Below are 19719 nucleotides of genomic sequence, written 5' to 3'. Positions count from 1 at the left end.
GGAGTGGCAGGACGTATTTAAAGTGATGAAAAGGAAAAACCTACAACCAAGATTACTGTACCCAGCAAGGATCTCATTCAGATTCGACACACAAATTAAAACTTTTTTTTTTTTTTTGCGGTACGCGGGCCTCTCACTGTTGTGGCCTCTCCCGTTGCGGAGCACAGGCTCCGGACACGCAGGCTCAGCGGCCATGGCTCACGGGCCCAGCTGCTCCGTGGCATGTGGGGTCTTCCCGGACCGGGGCGCGAACCCGTGTCCCCTGCACCGGCAGGTGGATTCCCAACCGCTGCGCCACCAGGGAAGCCCAAAATTAAAACTTTGAAGACAAGCATAAGTTAAGAGAATTCAGCACCACCAAACCAGTTTTACAACAAAAGCTAAAGGAACTTCTCTAGGCAGGAAACACAAGAGAAGGAAAAGACCTACAAAAACAAACCCAAAACAATTAAAAAAATGGTAATGGGAACATACATATCGATAATTACCTTAAATGTAAATGGATTAAATGCTCCAACCAAAAGACAGATTGGCTGAATGGATACAAAAACAAGACCCGTATAGATGCTGCCTACAAGAGACCCACTTCAGACCTAGGGACACGTACAGACTGAAAATGAGGGGACAGAAAAAGATATTCCATGCAAATGGAAATCAAAAGGAAGCTGGAGTGGGCTTCCCTAGTGGCGCAGGGGTTGAGAGTCCGCCTGCCAATGCAGGGGACATGGGTTCATGCCCCGGTCCGGGAAGATCCTACATGCCGCAGAGCGGTTGGGCCCATGAGCCATGGCCGCTGAGCCTGTGTGTCCGGAGCCTGTGCTCTGCAATGGGAGAGGCCACAGCAGTGAGAGGCCCACCTACTGCAAAAACAAAAAAAAAGAAAGCTGGAGTAGCAATACTCACATCAGAAAAAACAGACTTTAAAATAAAGAGACAAAGAAGGACACTACATAATGATCAAGGGATCAATCCAAGAAGAAGATATAACAATTGTAAATATTTATGCACCCAGCATAGGAGCACCTCAATACATAAGGCAAATGCTAACAGCCATAAAAAGGGAAATCGACAGTAACACAATAATAGTAGGGGCCTTTAACACCCCACTTTCACGAATGGACAGATCATCCAAAATGAAAATAAATAAGGAAACACAAGCTTTAAATGACACATCAGACCAGATAGTTTTAATTGTTATTTATAGGACATTCCACCCAAAAACAGAATACACTTTCTTCTCAAGTGCACATGAAACATTCTCCAGGATAGATCATATCTTGGGTCACGAATCAAGCCTCAGTAAATTTAAGAAAACTGAAATTGTATCAAGTATCTTTTCCAACCACAACATTATGAGACTAGATATCAATTACAGGAAAAAGAACTGTAAAAAATACAAACACATGGAGGCTAAACAATACACTACTAAATAACCAAGAATCACTGAAGAAATCAAAGAGGAAGTTTAAAAATACCTAGAAACAAATGACAATGAAAATACGATGACCCAAAACCTATGGGATGCAGCAAAAGCAGTTCTAAGAGGGAAGTTTATAGCAATACAATCCTACCTGAAGAAACAAGAAAACTCTCAAATAAACAACCTAAACTTACTCCTAAAGCAATAAGAGAAAGAACAAAAAAACCCCAAAGTTAGCAGAAGGAAAGAAATCATAAAGATCAGATCAGAAATAGATGAAAAAGAAATGAAGGAAACAATAGCAAAGATCAATAAAACTAAAAGCTGGTTATTTGAGAAAATAAACAAAATATTGATAAACCATTAGCCAGACTCATCAAGAAAAAAAGGGAGAAGACGCAAATCAACAGAATTAGAATGAAAAAGGAGAAGTAACAACTGACACTGCAGAAATACAAAGGATCATGAGAGACTACCACAAGCAACTATATGCCAATAACATGGACAACCTGGAAGAAATGGACAAATTCTTAGAAAAGTACAACCTTCCAAGAGTGAACCAGGAAGAAATAGAAAATATGAACAGACCAATCACAAGCACTGAAATTGGGATTAAAAATCTTCCAACAAACAAAAGTCCAGGACCAGACGGCTTCACAGGCTAATTCTATCAAACATTTAGAGAAGAGCTAACACCTACCCTTCTCAAACTCTTCCAAAATATAGCAGAGGGAGTAACACTCCCAAACTCATTCTACTAGGCCACCATCACCCTGATACCAAAACCATACAAAGATATCACAAAAAAAGAAAACTACAGGCCAATATCACTGATGAACATAGATGCAAAAATCCTCAACAAAACACTAGCAAACAGAATCCAACAGCACATTAAAAGGATCATACACCATGATCAAGTGGGGTTTATCCCAGGAATGCAAGGATTCTTCAATATACACAAATCAAACAATGTGATACACCACATTAACATACTGAAGGAGAAAAACCATATGATCATCTCAATAGATGCAGAAAAAGCTTTCGACAAAATTCAACATCCGTTTATGATAAAAACTCTCCAGACAGTGGGCACAGAGGGAACCTATCTCAACATAATAAAGGCCATATATGACAGACCCACAGCCAACATCGTTCTCAATGGTGAAAAACTGAAACCATTTCCTCTGAGATCAGGAACAAGACAAGGATGTCCATTCTCACCACTATTATTCAACATAGTTTTGGAAATTTTAGCCACGGCAATCAGAGAAGAAAAAGAAATAAAAGGAATAAAAATTGGAAAAGAAGTAAAACTGTCACTGTTTGTAGATAACATGATACTATACATAGAGAATCCTAAAGATGCTACCAGAAAACTACTAGAGCTAATCAATGAATTTGGTAAAGTAGCAGGATACAAAATTAATGCACAGAAATCTCTCACATTCCTATACAATAACATTGAAAAATTTGAGAGAGAAATTAAGGAAACACTCCCACTTACCATTGCAACAAAAAGAATAAAATACCTAGAGATAAACCTACCTAAGGAGAAAGGCCTATATGCAGAAAACTATAAGACACTGATAAAAGAAATCAAAGACAATACAAACAGATGGAGAGATATACCATGTTCTTGGATTGGAAGAATCAACGCTGTGAAAATGACTATACGGCCCAAAGCAATCTACAGATTCAATGCAATCCCTATCAAACTACCAATGGTATTTTTCACAGAACTAGAACAAAAAAATTTTACAATTTGTATGGAAATACAAAAGACCCCAAATGGCCAAAGCAATCTTGAGAAAGAAAAACAGAGCTGGAGGAATCAGCCTCCCTGACTTCAGACTATACTACAAAGCTACAGTAATCAAGACAGTATGGTACTGGCACAAAAACAGAAATATAGATCAATGGAACAAGACAGAAAGCCCAAAGATACACCCACGCACCTATGGTCATCTTATCTTTGATAAAGGAGGCAAAAACATACAATGGCGAAAAGACAGCCTCTTCAGTAAATGGTGCTGGGAAAACTGGACAGCTACATGTAAAAGAATGAAATTAGAACACTTCCTAACACCATACACAAAAATAAACTCAAAATGAATTAAAGACCGAAATGTATGGCCAGACAGTAAAAAACTCTTAGAAGGGACTTCCCTGGTGGCACAGTTGTTAAGAATCTGCCTGCCAATGCAGGAGACACGGGTTCGAGCCCTGGTCAGGCAAGATCCCACATGCCATGGAGCAACTAAGCCCGTGTGCCACAACTACTGAGCGTGCGCTCTACAGCCCGCGAGCCACAACTACTGAAACCCACACACCCTAGAGCCCATGCTCAACGAGAAGCCACTGAAATGAGAAGCCCGTGCACTGCAATGAAGCGTAGCCCCCTCTCACTGCAACCAGAGAAAGCCCACATGCAGTAACAAAGACCCAACACAGCCAAAAATAAATAAATTAATTAATTAAAAAAAAAACTCTTAGAGGAAAACATAGGAAGAACACTCTTTGACATAAATCACAGCAAGATCCTTTTTGACCCACCTCCTAGAGAAATAGAAATAAAAACAAACAAATGGGACCTAATGAAACTTAAAAGCTTTTGCACAGCAAAGGAAACCATAAACAAGACCAAAAGACAACCCTCAGAATGGGAGAAAATATTTGCAAACGAAGCAACTGACAAAGGATTAACCTCCAAAATATACAAGCAGCTCATGCAAGTCAATATCAAAAAAAAACAAACAACCCAATCCAAAAATAGGCAGAAGATCTAAACAGACATTTCTCCAAAGAAGATATAGATTGCCAACAAACACATGAAAGGATGCTCAACATCACTAATCATTAGAGAAATGCAAATCAAAACTACAATGAGGTATCACCTCACACCGGTCAGAATGGCCATCACCAAAAAATCTACAAACAATAAATGCTGGAGAGGGTGTGGAGGAAATGGAACCCTCTTGCACTGTTGGTGGGAATGTAAATTGATACAACCACTACGGAGAACAGTATGGAAGTTCCTTAAAAAACTAAAAGTAGAACTACTATTTGACCCAGCAATCCTACTACTGGGCATATACCCTGAGAAAACCATAATTCAAAAAGAGTCATGTACCACAATGTTCACTGCAGCACTATTTACAGTAGCCAGGATATGGAAGCAACCTAAATGTCCACTGACAGATAAATGGATAAAGAAGATGTGGCACAGATATACAATGGTTACTCAGCCATAAGAAGAAATGAAACTGAGTTATTTGTAGTGAGGTAGACGGACCTAGAGTCTGTCATACAGAGTGAAGTAAGTCAGAAAGAGAAAAACAAATACCGTATGCTAACACATATATATGGAATCCAAAAAAAAAAAAAAGGTTCTGATGAACCTAGAGGCAGGACAGGAATAAAGACGCAGACGTAGAGAATGGACTTGAGGACACGGGGAGTGGGAACGGGAAGCTGGGATGAAGTGAGAGAGTAGCACTGACATATATACACTCTCAAATGTAAAATAGATAGCTAGCAGGAAGCAGCTGCATAGCACAGGGAGATCAGCTCAGTGCTTTGTGACCACCTAGAGGGGTGGGAGGGAGACGCAAGAGGGAGGGGATATGGGGATATACGTATACATATAGCTGATTCACTTTGTTATAGAGCTGAAACTTACATAACATTGTAAAGCAATAATACTCCAATAAAGATGTGAAAAAAAAAGATGTGATACACACACATACACAATTGGATATTATTCAGCTATAAAAAAGAATGAAATCTTGCCATCTGTGACAACATGTATGGACCTAGAGGGTATTATGCTAAGGGTATTATGTGAAATAAGTCAGAGAAAGACAAATACTGTATGATTTCAGTTATGTGGAAGCCGAAAAAAGAAACAAATGAAGAAACATAACAGAACAGCAACAGTCACAGATACAGAGAACAAACAGGTGCTTGCAAGAGGGGAGGAGAGTGGGGAGAGGGTAGAAATAGGTGAGGGAAATTAAGAAGTACAAACTTCCAGTTGCAAAATAAATAAGTCACAGGTATAAAATGTATAATGTAGGAAAAACAGTCAATAATTATGTAGTATCTTTGTATGGTAACGTATGGTAACTAGACGTACCATGGTGATCATTTTGAAACATATGGAAATACTGAATCACTGTGTTGTGTAACAGAAACAAATGTAGGTTGTAGATCAATTATACTTCAAAAACAAACTCATAGAAAAAGACATCAGATTTTCCAGAGGTGGGGGGATAAACGTCCCATTATAAGATAAATAAGTACTAAGGATGTACTGTACAACGTGATAAATATAATTAACACTGCTGAATGTTATACAGGAAAGCTGTCGAGAGTAAATCCTAAGAGGTCTTATCACAGGAAAAAAATTTTTTTCTATTTATTTAATTTTATATCTATATGAGATGATGGATGTTCATTAAACTTTGTGGTCATCATTTCATGATGTATGTAAGTCAAATCATTATGCTGTACACCTTAAACTCATACAAGTGCTGTATGTCAATTACATATCAATACACCTGGATGAAAACAATATATAGATGGTATCATATGATAAAAAAAAGAAAGAGTGTTTCAGATTGCCTTTACAGGTCATGGGATCTAGCTACAAGTCAGTAGCATTGCTTTATTTTTAGTGCACTTATTTTTACAGTTTCATTCTATTTATATAAGTGATATAGGTTTTCCACTTACCATGGTGGTGTGAAGTTTCTTTTTTTTCAGTGACTTGATTTAAATAAGTAAACGATAATTCAAGTGATACACTAATATGGCCAAAACCCACTAGTTTAATGGTTAAATTACAAGAAGCTGGAGAGTAATTAATGTCTTTCAGTAGAAGTATTGAAAAGAAAAAGAGCCTCAGCTGATGCCTCTCAGAACACGCTCTAGAAATGAACAAATGAAACTGAACACCTGCTGCTAAAATATGCCAACTTCCTTAAAACAGGCAATTTAAATCCAACTTCTTCCAGAAGACAATCCACCAGGCAGAACAGCACTGAAAGATCATGAAAACGTTCCAAGATCTAATTTTATCAGTTTTTTTCCCTTCCTTGTCCCTTATAAATGGGGTGTATTAAGTTCCATAAATAGAGCTAAATCATTAAACTAAGACAACATTTCCTTTCAAGAAAAAGAACCAGTTATGCTGTCAATTCTTTTCTTAGTTCTATTTTTCAATTCTATTTTTCCCTCACAGCACCCCTCCATGATTCCTCAGCAACTTTGGCAGAGCTGTGACTTTTCAGCACCCGAGAAAACGGGCTGCAAGGAGTTCCGAGTGAGGACAAGCACAAACTCCCTGCTCTGACCTTTATCGTGTCCACACCGACCCAATTATGCAAGATTTATGAATCTCACACAGGACTTCAGAAGGCAACTAACAATCAGAATTTCAAACACTACTTCCCTAGTGGTCCAGTGGTTAAAATTCCATGCTCCCAATGCAGGGGGCCCAGGTTCAATCCCTGGTCAGGGAACTAGATCCTACATACCACAACTAAGAGCCCGCATGCCGCAACTAAGATCCAGCACAGTCAAATAAATAAATACATTTTTTTTTTTTAAAGAAAGAATCTCAAACAATCCGCCAATGCAACTGCAAACTTGCTAACCTCTAACAGCAATAAAAATCTTGCTAGATGCACATGGACCCTTAGTTAAAACATCTGGTGTGTATGTCTGTGCCCCGGCACCCCTAAGTCTGATGAACCAAGGAGGGGTCACAGAAAAGCACTCAGCAGCAAATTCAAAGCATCATGATGAAAAGAGTATCAAAGGAATAAACCATATGCGTGTTAATGTGCCCAGACTTGGCCAAGCACTGTGAATACCAAACAGTATACAATGATTTCTACCTCCCAGAGTTAATAAACACAAATACTAATAATCAACCAAGAGCAACTTAAATGAGTGCAGTCAATAACTGCCATCATTTCTCGTCTTCTGACCTCCTACAAGGCACTGATTTTAAAGGACATAATATTCCTCTATCCTCAAATTAGTCACCTATCCAACTATTAAACTGCCTCATTTAATCAAAGTCTCTATTTTTTTAACATTCTAAGAATCTGTTCAACTGTCTTCCTGCTCAGTAGAAACCAACAGTTTCCTCCGAAAGTAGGATAGGAAGTATGGAAACCTACCCTTGTCATTATGTAAACTTCTACTTCGATTTTTAACTTAAAGTAACAACATTTTCTGGATTAAAAAATTCTCAGTAACTGCTACAAGTAATTACTCTAATTCTCTAAAGGCCAGCATTAGGCTGTCTCAAGTCTCATATACTTTATTCTTTACATCTTCATTCAAGTATAAGATTTTTAAAAAATCACATTACCTATTCCCAAGCAAAAAAGCCCAATGTTTCTCAATGAAAGCGCAGATGTCTTCTTTCCACCGGAAATAGCCCTGACGCCCACTACCTTCCAGGGACAAGTTGTACATCGCCAGCATGACCACCTGAAACAGAAGCAGAATAGGCTGGGAGAAAAGCACAGACAGGGATGGTAAACTTCAGGGGGGAACGTGTGTTGTTTTATACTCTGAGTATGAATAGAGGGGGGAAAAGGAAGGATAATATCTTGGAATATTCTCAGGATAGAATTCTACTTCCTTTTTTGCTTTCCATAGATGAGCATCACTGTTCCCCTTAATCACGTGCACTTGTTCCTCCCATGTTACATGTGCAAGGCTGCTGTGTGGCTGAACTGGTGAAGAGTAACTACTGCCCTAAGCAGCCCCCATCCCAGTCCCCCTCCACCACTCAAAGGCAGCGCTAAACACCGTGTTAACCAATGGTATCAGGAGGCCACAGGGCCTGCTCCAGCCGGCATTTCTGATGGACAGTGCTGACCTTTACTAAATATTCCAAGCATCACCCCTGCACACATACTTTTCTAAGCTCTTTAGAGGGCAGAAACAATAGACTCTCAGAATTTCAGAGCTGAAGTTAACGTGAGGTACCATCCACTCTGGGTTTAGCCTTTCTCAGCTGTGGAAACTGTTCCTGAGATGAAATCAGAATAGACAAGGGGCAGGGACCTGAAAGGCCTGGCTGCCTGGCCCATCCTCAGAGAGGAGGACACCCCCAGCTCCACATCTAATCCAACTTTGTATTTAACAGATAATGAATTCACAGCCCCAAATGGGAAAGTACTTTGCAGAAATATGAATAACACAGTCTCACTGTAAAAGACTCCACTAAAAGAGAAAAGAGCAAAGAAGGAAGTAAAAATCATTTTAAATCCACCATCAAGAAATAATCCTTCTTAACATTTTCAGTGATTATCCTATTAGACATTTCTCTTCGCATCTAAACGCAATTTTGTAATCATAAATGGACAAGAAACTACACACGCTATTCAAAACCATGTTTTCAACCTAATAAAAGTAATGATTAATTTTGGGCCAGCGCAATTGAAAAGGGGGCAGAACCTACGAAGAGAATCCTTCCATAACTCTTCTTTCCATGAGGAGTAGCCCAAGGCTGTACAGGGTCTAACAGACTGCAGTTCACGTTCCCCGACATCGATGTTCACAGCCCCAAATCCCGATGGTCCAACAGGGAGACCTACAACCACACCCTCAAAGGGGCCTGGTGATTCTGATGCTCCTACCAAGTCTCAACTTCCCCCATCCTTAAACTTGTAAAATTTGCAGACAGTCTGCCAATTAACCCCATGAACAGACTTTTCAAATCATTCCACTCATTTTTGCATCAGGTCTGCGTCAGCCAACAAACCTCTCCCTTTAAAGTTACTGTTCACAGGGAGTCGTTGTTTAATAGACACAGGATTTCACTTTGGGGAGATGAGCACTTTCTGGAGATGATGGTGGTGATGGTTGCAAAACAATGTGAATGTGCTTAATGCCACTGAACTGTATGCTTAAAGACGGTGGAAAGGGTAAGCTTTGTTATGTATATATACATTTTTATAAATTTATTAATTTCTTTTTGGCTGCGTTGTGTCTTTGTTGCTGTGCACAGGCTTCCTCTAGTTGCCACAAGTGGGAGCTACTCTTCGCTGAGGTGCGTGGGCTTCTCATTGTGGTGGCTTCTCTTGCTGAAGAGCACGAGCTCTAGTAGTTGTAGCACATGGGCTCAGTAGTAGTGGCTCGCGGGCTCTAGAGCGCAGGCTCAGTAGTTGTGATAGGCTTAGCTGCTCCGCAGCATGTGGGATCTTCCCAGACCAGGGCTCAAACCCATGTCCCCTGCATTGGCAGGCGGATTCTTAACCACTGCGCCACCAGGGAAGCCCTGTTACATATATTTTACTACAATTTAAGAACGCTTTTGCTCAAGAAATACCTTAAGAAAAGGATGGAATGAGCTCTTCTGCCCACTCAGACTCCTAAAGTAACTTGGAAACGTGTATTCACTGTTAATCTCTGTGGTACAGACACAAGTGTGTTATTTCATTTCCAGTACTTTTTTTTTGGAAACATTTCATGACTTTAGAAAGTTAAAATTCACATACTTACTTGCAAATAACTTTTCCTATTATCACCATATTTACTGAGCAAACTAAAAATCCAATCATGAAGGACATGGTTTTCCCCCTTCTGGAATTTGTAATCTTAAAGAACGAATCCCAGTTGCGTTTCTGCTCTTACACCACCAGCCCAAGCTCATAGTAACAGGCTGGCCCTGGGAACCAGCACAGCTCCAAGGCCTTGCTCAGGCTGGCACAGCCCAGCGGGCACCTCCCAAGTATCTGCTGAAGAGCATGTAGAAAGATAATGAGCGTGTCTAGGACAAGAACGTAAAAACTACCCTACTTGATAGCTTCCCTACTTTTCAGACTGTTGTTCACACATCACCGAGGAGGAGGACATAGAAAGTGTGTGAAAGGGGCCTTTTAGTCACCCCATTACTGTTGGCATTTTATAATATAAACAAGTATTTCTACTTCTTATTTTGATAAATCAACAAAGTTTAAGATTTAAAACAAAGAAAACCCACATTCCAATTGGAATATGACATCAATAGAGTCTATTCCAGACCAACGGATCCTCTTTTAGCTCTTGCGTGAGAGAGACAGAGGGAGAGGGGGAGGGAGAGAGAGGGAGAGGGAGGGAGAGACAGAGAGAGAGAGAGAGGGAGAGAGAGAGAGAAAGAGAGAGAGGGAGAGAGGGGGAGAGAGGGAGAGAGGGAGAGGGAGAGAGGGAGAGAGGGAGAGACAGGGAGAAAGGGAGGGGGAGAGAGAGAGAAAGGAAAAGAGATGCAACTAGAAACAATGGGCAGTAGTTTTCCAAGAACCAGGTATGTCTGGTCCCAGTTTTCACTTCATTATCCCAGGGTATTTATTATCCATATGTCTTTTGGAAGTGAAAAAATAATTTTCAAGAAATGTCAGTCTGATTAAATAAGCAAATTGAGGGCTTCCCTGGTGGCGCAGTGGTTGAGAGTCCGCCTGCCAATGCAGGGGACACGGGTTCGTGCCCTGGTCCGGGAAGATCCCACATGCCGCGGAGCGGCTGGGCCTGTGAGCCATGGCCGCTGAGCCTGCGCTCCGCAACGGGAGAGGCCACAGCCAAAAAAAAAAAAAAAAAAGCAAATTGAGCCAATACTGCCAATATATTGAGCAATATAATCAAAAGCCACTTTTTCTTTTAAAAAGAATCTCCACAGAAAACTCATAGTCTTGAAAGTAACAAATTACATACATCTGCTCTTCTTCCATTTTACAATTTTATGAGAAGCTACCTGCAGGCCAAATGCAAATCTGCCTACGTGTGCACACATGCAGAATAATCTACTAATATTAATCTGACCTTGCCTAGACACAGTATCCCATGCACACTTTTTAAAAAATCCCAGTTAGAATACTCATGAGACTGTATCCTCAATACAAACTTCCATTCATTTTCTACTTACATATTTTCAGGCAAGTCCAAAAAGGCTCCCTAAGATCACCACTGACAGATTTCAACAGATGTCCTAATAAAGCACTGATAATTAACACGATAGCCTCTGGCTGCGAACACAGCTACAATTTACAAGGAACACCCTAAGTGCCTTGGAGGGTACAACCTAAAATCGTTCTCATTACCCTGTTTATTTCCTTCACAGCAAAAAGTGCTAGGGGTAATTAACTTGTTTACTTGTCTGCCTATCATCTAAAATAAATGTCTACTGCCTGGGGCTAGGGTCTTGGCTGTCTCACTCACCACAAAGAAGAAACAGCTAGAAGGATCAGCTGGTCTCCACGAGATTCTACTCTCCAGGCCTAGAACAGTGCCTGGTTCGTCATGTGCACTCAATATTTGTCGAATGAATAAACATAAAAACTGAGTGAGTGATGTCTAATACATTTTTAGAACTTAAAGACTGCATATAACATTGGTGCCTTGTTATAAACATATTAATATAAAAACAAAACCCAAAAAATTAATACAACCTGGAGATCAGTTAAAAGATACTGTTCGGGCTATAGTTGGCTGGGATTACAGTGACCATCTTTACTTTTTTTTTTAATTTAAGTACAGTTGCTCTACAATATACTACTAGTTGCTAGTTTCAGGTGTGCAGCATGTTGATTCAGCATCTTTATATTTTTTAGAATGGTTTTATTTTTCTAAAAATAGCTGCTAAAAAAATGTGAACCTCTTCGATTAAAATCAGAGTTTGGTATTATGTATAAATGAAACCGTGGGTGGGATTTTCAGAATCTCAAACCCAATTCACTAAGTTGGCAGTATTTTTACTAAGAACTCCTTTCTCCACACATTCAGTATGATTTTCATTGTGAAATAAAGTGACCCTCAAAACAACTCAGAAGCTCATATGTAGGTTCCTCATTCCCTAGTTACTTATTCCAATAAATTTCGCGGGGGGGGGCGGGGACCAACCCCATGAATTCTAGAGAAAGAGCTTTAACTCACTTGCTGCCATGTCAGCTTCAGCCGCTCATACTGCTCCTTGCCATCTTCAGAGCAATCAGAACAAGTAAACCTAAAAAAATTATCGCCCTTAAGGTAACTGAGCTGTTCCCTCAGCTGACCTAGGAGGAAAACAAAAAGGCACATCACAGGCGGATCTAGACCAGAGGTAACCCAAAGTTTTCATCAATCTACCAGCCATTTCCCAGATTTCCCAGGCTGTGTTTTTCCTTTTCTTTCAGCCAGCCTGTGAGGGCAGGATGGGGATGGAGAACGGAGTAGAGAAGGTTTTTATTCTTCTAACATCAAGTGCATGCCCACGAAGATCGCTCTGTGGTCCCCGGACTTTCAGAAGAGACACTGTTAAGGCAGGTAGGATTGTTCTCACTGGCTGTTCCAACTGTTAACATTCCCGACCCCTACAGGAGGTCTCCTCACACATTCTTCCAAGGAAACATCTGAGCTCCCACTGTGCCACTGGGCTAGGAACCAGGAACACAACACCTGAGACAGACGCGGTGCTGGCTCTCAGAGGCTTACTGATGTGGTGAGAGCTACAGAGGAGAGAGTAGGTAATCACAGCAGCACAGAGGCTCTCCACCTGGACTGTGCATCAGAACCACCCAGGAAGTTTTGTGTTTTAAATATGCCCAGGTCAGGGGCTTCCCTGGTGGCGCAGTGGTTGAGAGTCCGCCTGCCGATGCAGGGGACACGGGTTCGTGCCCCGGTCCGGGAGGATCCCATATGCCGCGGAGTGGCTGGGCCCGTGATTCATGGCCGCTGAGCCTGCGCATCAGGAGCCTGTGCTCCGCAACGAGAGAGGCCACAACAGTGAGAGGCCTGCGTACTGCAATAAAACATTTTTAAAAATTAAAAAAAAAAAAAATATATGCCCAGGTCTATCGCCCGCAAAATAAATCAACCTCTGGAAGCAGAGCATTTTCTGAAGTTCCCCAGCTGATGCTGATGCTCTGGGAGACATGGAAACCCTGGAGAGGGATGTGATGGGTGCTGTGGGGCAACGTGAGAGCACATAAAAGAGGTGCCCACCCACATGAGGAAGACAGCAGCGCTAGAAAAAGTGGGGTGGACGGGGGGCCTGAAGGATGGCTAGAATTGGCACGTGAAGAGGTGTTTGTGTGTGGGGCGGGGAGTATAGAGGCTGTAGAGACACGTGTTCCACAGAGGAAATTTACATGCACAAAGTCCTAGGGATAAGAAAGAACTGCTTGGGCTTCCCTCGTGATGCAGCGGTTAAGAATCCGCCTGTCAACGCAGGGGACACGGGTTCGAGCACTGGTCTGGGAAGATTCCACATGCCGTGGAGCAACTAAGCCCGTGCGCCACAACTACTGATCCTGCGCTCTAGAGCCCATGCTCCGCAACAAGAGAAGCCACCACAATGAGAAGCTCTCGCACTGCAATGAAGAGTAGACCCCACTCACCACAACTAGAGAAAACCAGCGTGCAGCAACAAAGACCCAACGCAGCCAAAAATAAATAAATAAAATAAATTTATAAAAAAAAGAACGAACTGCTTGTGGAGAAGGAAAAGCTCACCCTAACTGCAAAGCTCTGTTTCCATGTGGGGATAGGAGGGCACGAAGGAGAAAGGCTGGAGCAGTTAGCAGGGGCCCCAGGAGGCAGAGCATTTACAGCACAGGCTGTGAGGATGGGGGAAAGCCACCCAGGCTTTCAGGCAGAACCCTGAATCTATAAGCAGAGACAGCTGGAAAGCAAAAACTAGTTAACTTATAATAAATTTTAGGTTTGCTTTCTGTGAAAATGGTGTTAATTTATTAATAATAACTATGAATCCATCTTAAAAACACCTCCACATACCAGAAAATGACCCAGTTCACAACAATATATATACACATACACATACGTAAATTTCTCTGACCTAGTTACAAATTCTATTACACAGAGTATTCCTCTAGTACATACGTCTTTACTACTCTCCACGTAATGGAAACATCCTGTTTTGGTTAAGAGGCCTGATGACTGGCAAAGCACCTTATTGCGTGTATATACGGGAAGCAGATCAAGGAGGCCAGCAAGGAGAAAACACGAATGGCCCTAGAAAAAGGCATAATACATATTTAATCTCCTAATTCCGACCTTATATCAACATACTATAGCAGTTGTTTTCCATGTAAGTTAGACACTACCAGAGTTATGTTTATGAGTCTGAAGTTTAGCTCTACACTGGGCCTAGAATTTGGCCCCAAAACCACAATAATGTGACCCTGATAGAAAAATGTGGCTAATTCTTTAAGTAACACAGAATTTCCAATTTTCTAATTTTTATTTGGGTTACAAGTGAGAATGTTAATTTAACAACGTGATAGAGGTTGGCAGTAATATATATTAGTACAAATGTGTTTACGTTTTATATAAATTTGCAGTTAATCAACTACACTAATAATAAATATAGGAGTTATCTTTTTATTTGGGTCTCTTTCACATTCATGTTTCTCTCACAGGTTAGAAAAACAAACCTTCCTGCAGGAATTGACAAAGGAAAGGAAAGGAGAAGCGCTTACTGGCTGGGATCCACTTCTGGCACTTGTCGCAGAAGTAGGACAGCTGCTCCTCCATCCACGACACGTCCCCTTCATCACTGTTTAGGGAGTCCCCGCTCTGGTCGTGAGACAAGTCCACAGACGCCTGGTCCTCTGACTCGACGATCAGCAGAGTCTCCCCCTCCACCTCCCCCTCCTCCAGCCCCTCCGAGGTGGACGTTCTTGTGGCTTCATCGTCGTGCCGACTGATCAAACTGCTCAGATGGATGTTACTCTCCATCCCTCCCGGCTTGCAGGTTCAGTGCTCTTGGGAACAATCCCAGTTTCTGGACACTAAGCTTGAAGGGGCTCCTTGCTGACCACACAAACACACTCTCAGAAGAGCGTCTGCCTGACTCTACTCAGACACAAGGGGCACTTAAAGCAATTATTTAGAATATACGATCCATCGTCCTTTTTCTGATCAAGTTTAAAAGGACGGTGACCACAAAAAGGCTGAAGATCGCACTAAGCTGTTCTCCATCAACACTCACACACACTTAACGCTGTCTGTTCCATCAATATCTCACACGCATTTCAAGTCACGTTTTTTGAGATCCTTTTGCCAACACCATCTTCTCTCTTTCTGCTTCAAGTTGCTCAGTCAGAAGAATCTGTTCTCCCAAAAGACGAATATTTTCTTTTTTCCGATTTTGCCTCTCAATGTCTCTGATCACTCCGTCACGAAGCCTCTAAAAATGTTAAGAAACAGATTTTAGTGAAACTCAGAACAGGTGGTTCCCTTCCTTGTGTCATTCAAGTCCTAAAATCAGTGTTACCAAAATACACTTAAAACTCTTAGATTCCAAGTACTCAATTTCTATTTTAACTTTCTGTGTAGATGTAAATGTAATAAACCATCAAATTAACTTGGTAGCGTGATAGTATTATTACAGACCTCTTATCATACTTTAAGAAATTTTGCATCATTTAATATAAAAATGGGAAATAACAATTAAAAAAGAAAAACTGCCACTATGCTGAATTTTAAAAGTTTAGTTAATATATGGTGCTTTAAAAACTTGATGAGGGACTTCCCTGGCGGTCCAGTGGTTAGGACTCCGCACTTCCACTTCAAGGGGCATGGACACTATCCCTGGTCAAGGAACTAATAAGATCCTGCAAGCAACGGCTCAGCCAAAAAAAAGAAAAAACAAGTTGATGAGAGTTACTTGAGTAACTGTGAACTACATTCCTGTTAGCAATTGTCCTAATTGAATAATAAACACCCAAGAAAGAAAATTACTAAAATTTGAACAAACTGTAAGGATGCAAGAAAGTAAAGAACTCGGCTTCTTCTATTATGTACAGAGAAAAGGTAAAAATTACAATTACATAATGGGGAGAGAAGGGGAAAAAGAACGCTACCAGCAGAGGAAAACATAACGGCCCATTGATGGTCGTTACTTTGATAAACACTAAAGACATGTAGAAAATTCCAGAATATGGACCTGGCATCTAAGATGAGACTTTCTAAAGCATCAATCCAGTCATTATTAATAACTTACACTTTACAGGTCATAAAATACTCTAATAACTTAACAGTGGCCTTGTGAGGCAGAATAATGGGGGCAGGGCCTGGGTAGGGTTTTTTTAATTACCATTATGTCTATTTTAACAACTCACCAAGTACCTACTTGCTGGCCCTCCTCCAGGCCTAGGGCTCCAGTCCCCATTACAGGGGAAGCTGGGTAATTTAAGAGTCCTGGAACTGATAACACAACTGAAAACCAACTGTCCTGAACCCTGTGCCCCTGGCAAGATCTCCATGCAGAATCGGAGGCTCTCATTCCACTCTTCCCTCCCCAGCTCATGCTCTCCTGTGCTTCTTCCATCAGGACACACCTACACACGCCACCCAAGCCCCAAAGCCCACACCGTCCACACCTGCTCTGAGGTCCTCCCCTCCTTTCTCAGGGACTTTAGCACTCGGCTTGGGATCTTGCTCTCCATCCAGCATTCGCTAGTTTCCTCCAGGTTTCAAAGTCTGTGCCTACTGCCTCGCACATCCCTCCTGCAACTTCCACTTGACTACCTTACTAAGCACCGAGACCTCTTCACCATCACAACTCTAACACCTAGAACGCGGCTCCTCCTGTAGTACTCACTGCTGGTTTTGTTGGGCTCCTGTGATGATCAAGGCTGATGTACGTAAAGTGCTTAGAACAGCGCCTGGTATGTGGCAGTCAGTCAGGAAACAATGGGGGACAACAGTCATCGTTTTAGTTCTTGCTTCCTTGAACCTTCCAACACACCCACTGTGTCAAACATTTGTCCTCCTCTTTCCCGCTGCTAGAAAGTAACCCCGCAATGAATAATTGGACATAAAACACACACAGGTTATTCCGGTCAATCTCAACCTCTAACTTCCAAATACCTAAACCTTACACTTGTCCCATTCTGACAGTGGTTCTCAACCCTGGCTGCATGTTAGAATCCCTGGGTCGCTTTTAAAGCGTACCTAAGTGGGATCCGCATCCCCAAGAGATTCTGATTCAATAGGTCAGGAGCAGGGCCCAGGCTGCTACCTGGTAAAAACTTCCAGGAACAATCGCACGTGTAGCTGGAGGTCAGAACCAAGCTTTCACCCAGCCGTACTCCACACTCGGAAAATCCCTGCTCGCTGACCTCAGAGCTACATCTGACACAGCATCTTCTACCCTATCTCAAATTTTCTCCAGCCACCAGCTTTTCCTTCTTAGAGAAGAAAATCTCCCGCTTCTGTTCCAAAAGCTAACCCCTTAGAACGACTACATTAATCCCAATCTCTAATCTCTTCCGCGCCCTGTCACCATTAATCATTTCATTCCCTCCCCTAAAATCTTGTATCATCACAGGCTTCCTCTTCTCTGACTTCCAGAGTGTGAACACGGGACAAAGGCCTCACCTGCTGCATCTCTGCACCCCGAGCACCCGGCGCGGTCCCACGCAGACAAGCCTGTTTACAGTGACTTACCCAGCGGCCTGCGTCCACTCCGGGCCAACCGGGCTCCACCGCACCCCTCCCCCCCACACACACACCCCGGCTGCCCCCGCTCGCGCTCGGCCTTCGCCCCCGGAGCAGCTGCGCGTATTCATCTCTGTTTCCCGACGCGCCCGGGGCGGAGCGTGGCGCACGGGGGCCCAGCAGTAACGTCAGCCGATGGGAAAAGGAAGAAAATAAGACTGAGAGACACAGCAAGACTGACAAGCCCCTGAGCGGTCAAATCAAGGATGTTTCCCCACATAAAACCACCGGAAAGAGAAAAATTGGAGGCCGCTATCTCTATCGTCCCCAGAATCTAGTTTCCATAGCAAACTGTTCCTTAAGAAGGAAAAACTCACCCCCCATACAAGTATATCTCCCAATTCCCGAAAGCGAGAGGCGGGGGAAGCCTCACCAGCGCTTCGACACCCGCGGGGCGGGGACGGGGCCGGCCCAGAGCACCGGGGACCACCGCCCTCACTTCCCGGATGCCCCAGGGAGCGGTCTCCCCACCTCGGGGGAAGCGGGAGGAGAGAAAGGAAAGGCGAGGAGGAAGCGGCGCCACGCGGAGCCGGACCCCAGGCCCCAGGCCTCCGCCGCCGCGCGGGCCCGAAGGCGCGGGCACGTGACATCTACCTGCTGGTCCTGCCGCTGCTTCATATGCACGCCCGCCACGGTGGCCGCCGTCAGCACCACCGAGAGGCCCAGCACCACCTTCGAGCTCCCCGACATTCCAGCGCCGGCCGCCGCGGCCTCCGCTCCCCGTGCCCCAGGCCCAGGGCCGCCGCCGAGCGCGCGCCGTTGCCGGGGCGGGCCAGGCTCGACCCCTCGAGCGCAGAGCCCCAGCTGCCGCCAGGCGCGAGCAGTCGAGAGCCGAGCGCCGAGCAACACCCAGGTTCCGCGGAAGGCGCGGCTTCCGGTAGGGCCTAGGAATCGCAGGCATCCCCTCCCTGCCCTGCGGGCGGGCGGGTAATAACACTTCCAAGAGCCCCGGCCCAGAGCTGGCCCCAGCACCACCCAAGGCGGGGTTCCAGGCCTGAGCCCTCTCAGTTCATCACCCGCCTCCTGCGGCGGGAGAGTCCGGGGGGCGGGATGCCGGACCCGGTACCTTGCGGACCCTTGACCGCGCGCGTCCCTTCGGAGCGCGGGGCTGCCTCGCTCAATGCCAGCCTCACCAAACGCAGCCCTCGTTGCCCCTTCGGTGGGGAGATGTCAGGAGATGGAGTTTTTCTCGTTAGATGCTGTAGACACGGTCACCTGCTTTCACCTTGACGCTGTGGGGTGGCGGGTCAGGTCTGGTTTTTCTTGACATCAAAAAGTCTTCTGGCTACAGAGCAAGCTCTCTGGGCAGCGGCACGTCTTCGCCTGCTGGCACGAAAGGCGCTGTCCCCTTGTCGCCCAGGTAATCCTTGTGGCATCCCTTCTACACCTAGTTCCCGCACTCAGTTGCCCGAAATGATCGAGCGAAGCAGAGCGTCGAGAACCGCCGCAGAAGGTACTGTGCAAGGTGCACACAGAGGTTGGGCTTTCCAGTGAAAAGGTATTATCATCAAGTCATTCTTTCCCACTAGAATTCCCAAAGGACAAACTTCCTCCTAGGCAAGCAACTGTGGACGCTGTTGATTTGGGCTGAGTCTCCGTTAGCCTCACCCCAGGGCTTCTTCGACATTGATCTCTGTAGTGCCTTGCTGTTCCATCGTCTGTTGTGAGAGCGTCAATGGCTTGAGATGAGTGTTGCTCTCAAGAAATGTAATAAGAAAACAGCTTGTTTTCTTGAAATGTATTGTTATTCTACTTTTTTAAATCCCTTATGGGGGGACTTCCCTGGTGGTCCAGTGGTTAAG

General features: G+C 43.6%; 2 protein-coding genes across 4 annotated transcripts in view; both read right to left on the bottom strand.

Moving 5' to 3' along the window:
• KAT14 (lysine acetyltransferase 14) overlaps window positions 1-15151 on the bottom strand; it is a 65636-nt gene extending 50485 nt beyond the window's left edge. For all 3 annotated transcript variants that reach the window (XM_060284103.2, XM_030872426.3, XM_060284102.2), the window contains exons 1-3: window positions 14893-15151; window positions 12350-12468; window positions 7803-7924 (exon numbers count right to left, since the gene is read on the bottom strand). In XM_060284103.2, the coding sequence (XP_060140086.1) occupies window positions 7803-7924; window positions 12350-12468; window positions 14893-15151 (500 nt within the window). The remainder of the gene's footprint in view (window positions 1-7802; window positions 7925-12349; window positions 12469-14892) is intronic.
• A 296-nt stretch (window positions 15152-15447) lies between these two features.
• Window positions 15448-18696, bottom strand: PET117 (PET117 cytochrome c oxidase chaperone). Its single transcript, XM_030872430.3, has 2 exons — window positions 18512-18696; window positions 15448-15602 (listed from the first exon to the last, which is right to left on the bottom strand). The coding sequence occupies exons 1-2, from the start codon at window positions 18605-18607 to the stop codon at window positions 15453-15455; spliced, it is 246 nt and encodes an 81-aa protein (XP_030728290.1). The 5' UTR covers window positions 18608-18696; the 3' UTR covers window positions 15448-15452.
• Between the last annotated feature and the right edge of the window lie 1023 nt (window positions 18697-19719).

This window comes from Globicephala melas, chromosome 15, assembly GCF_963455315.2.
Source record: "Globicephala melas chromosome 15, mGloMel1.2, whole genome shotgun sequence".
NCBI lineage: Eukaryota > Metazoa > Chordata > Mammalia > Artiodactyla > Delphinidae > Globicephala > Globicephala melas.
The sequence above is the reverse complement of the archived record's forward strand: the minus strand, read 5'-3'. Positions and strand labels throughout refer to the sequence as shown.

What these genes read in the sequence shown, in the direction of transcription:
- PET117 (XM_030872430.3), bottom strand. Translation starts at nt 18,607, where the DNA reads ATGTCGGGGAGCTCGAAGGTGGTGCTGGGCCTCTCGGTGGTGCTGACG. An exon ending in AGCAGCGGCAGGACCAGCAG is followed by an intron (nt 15,603 to 18,511) that starts GTAGATGTCACG and finishes TAACATTTTTAG; the next exon opens with AGGCTTCGTGACGGAGTGAT.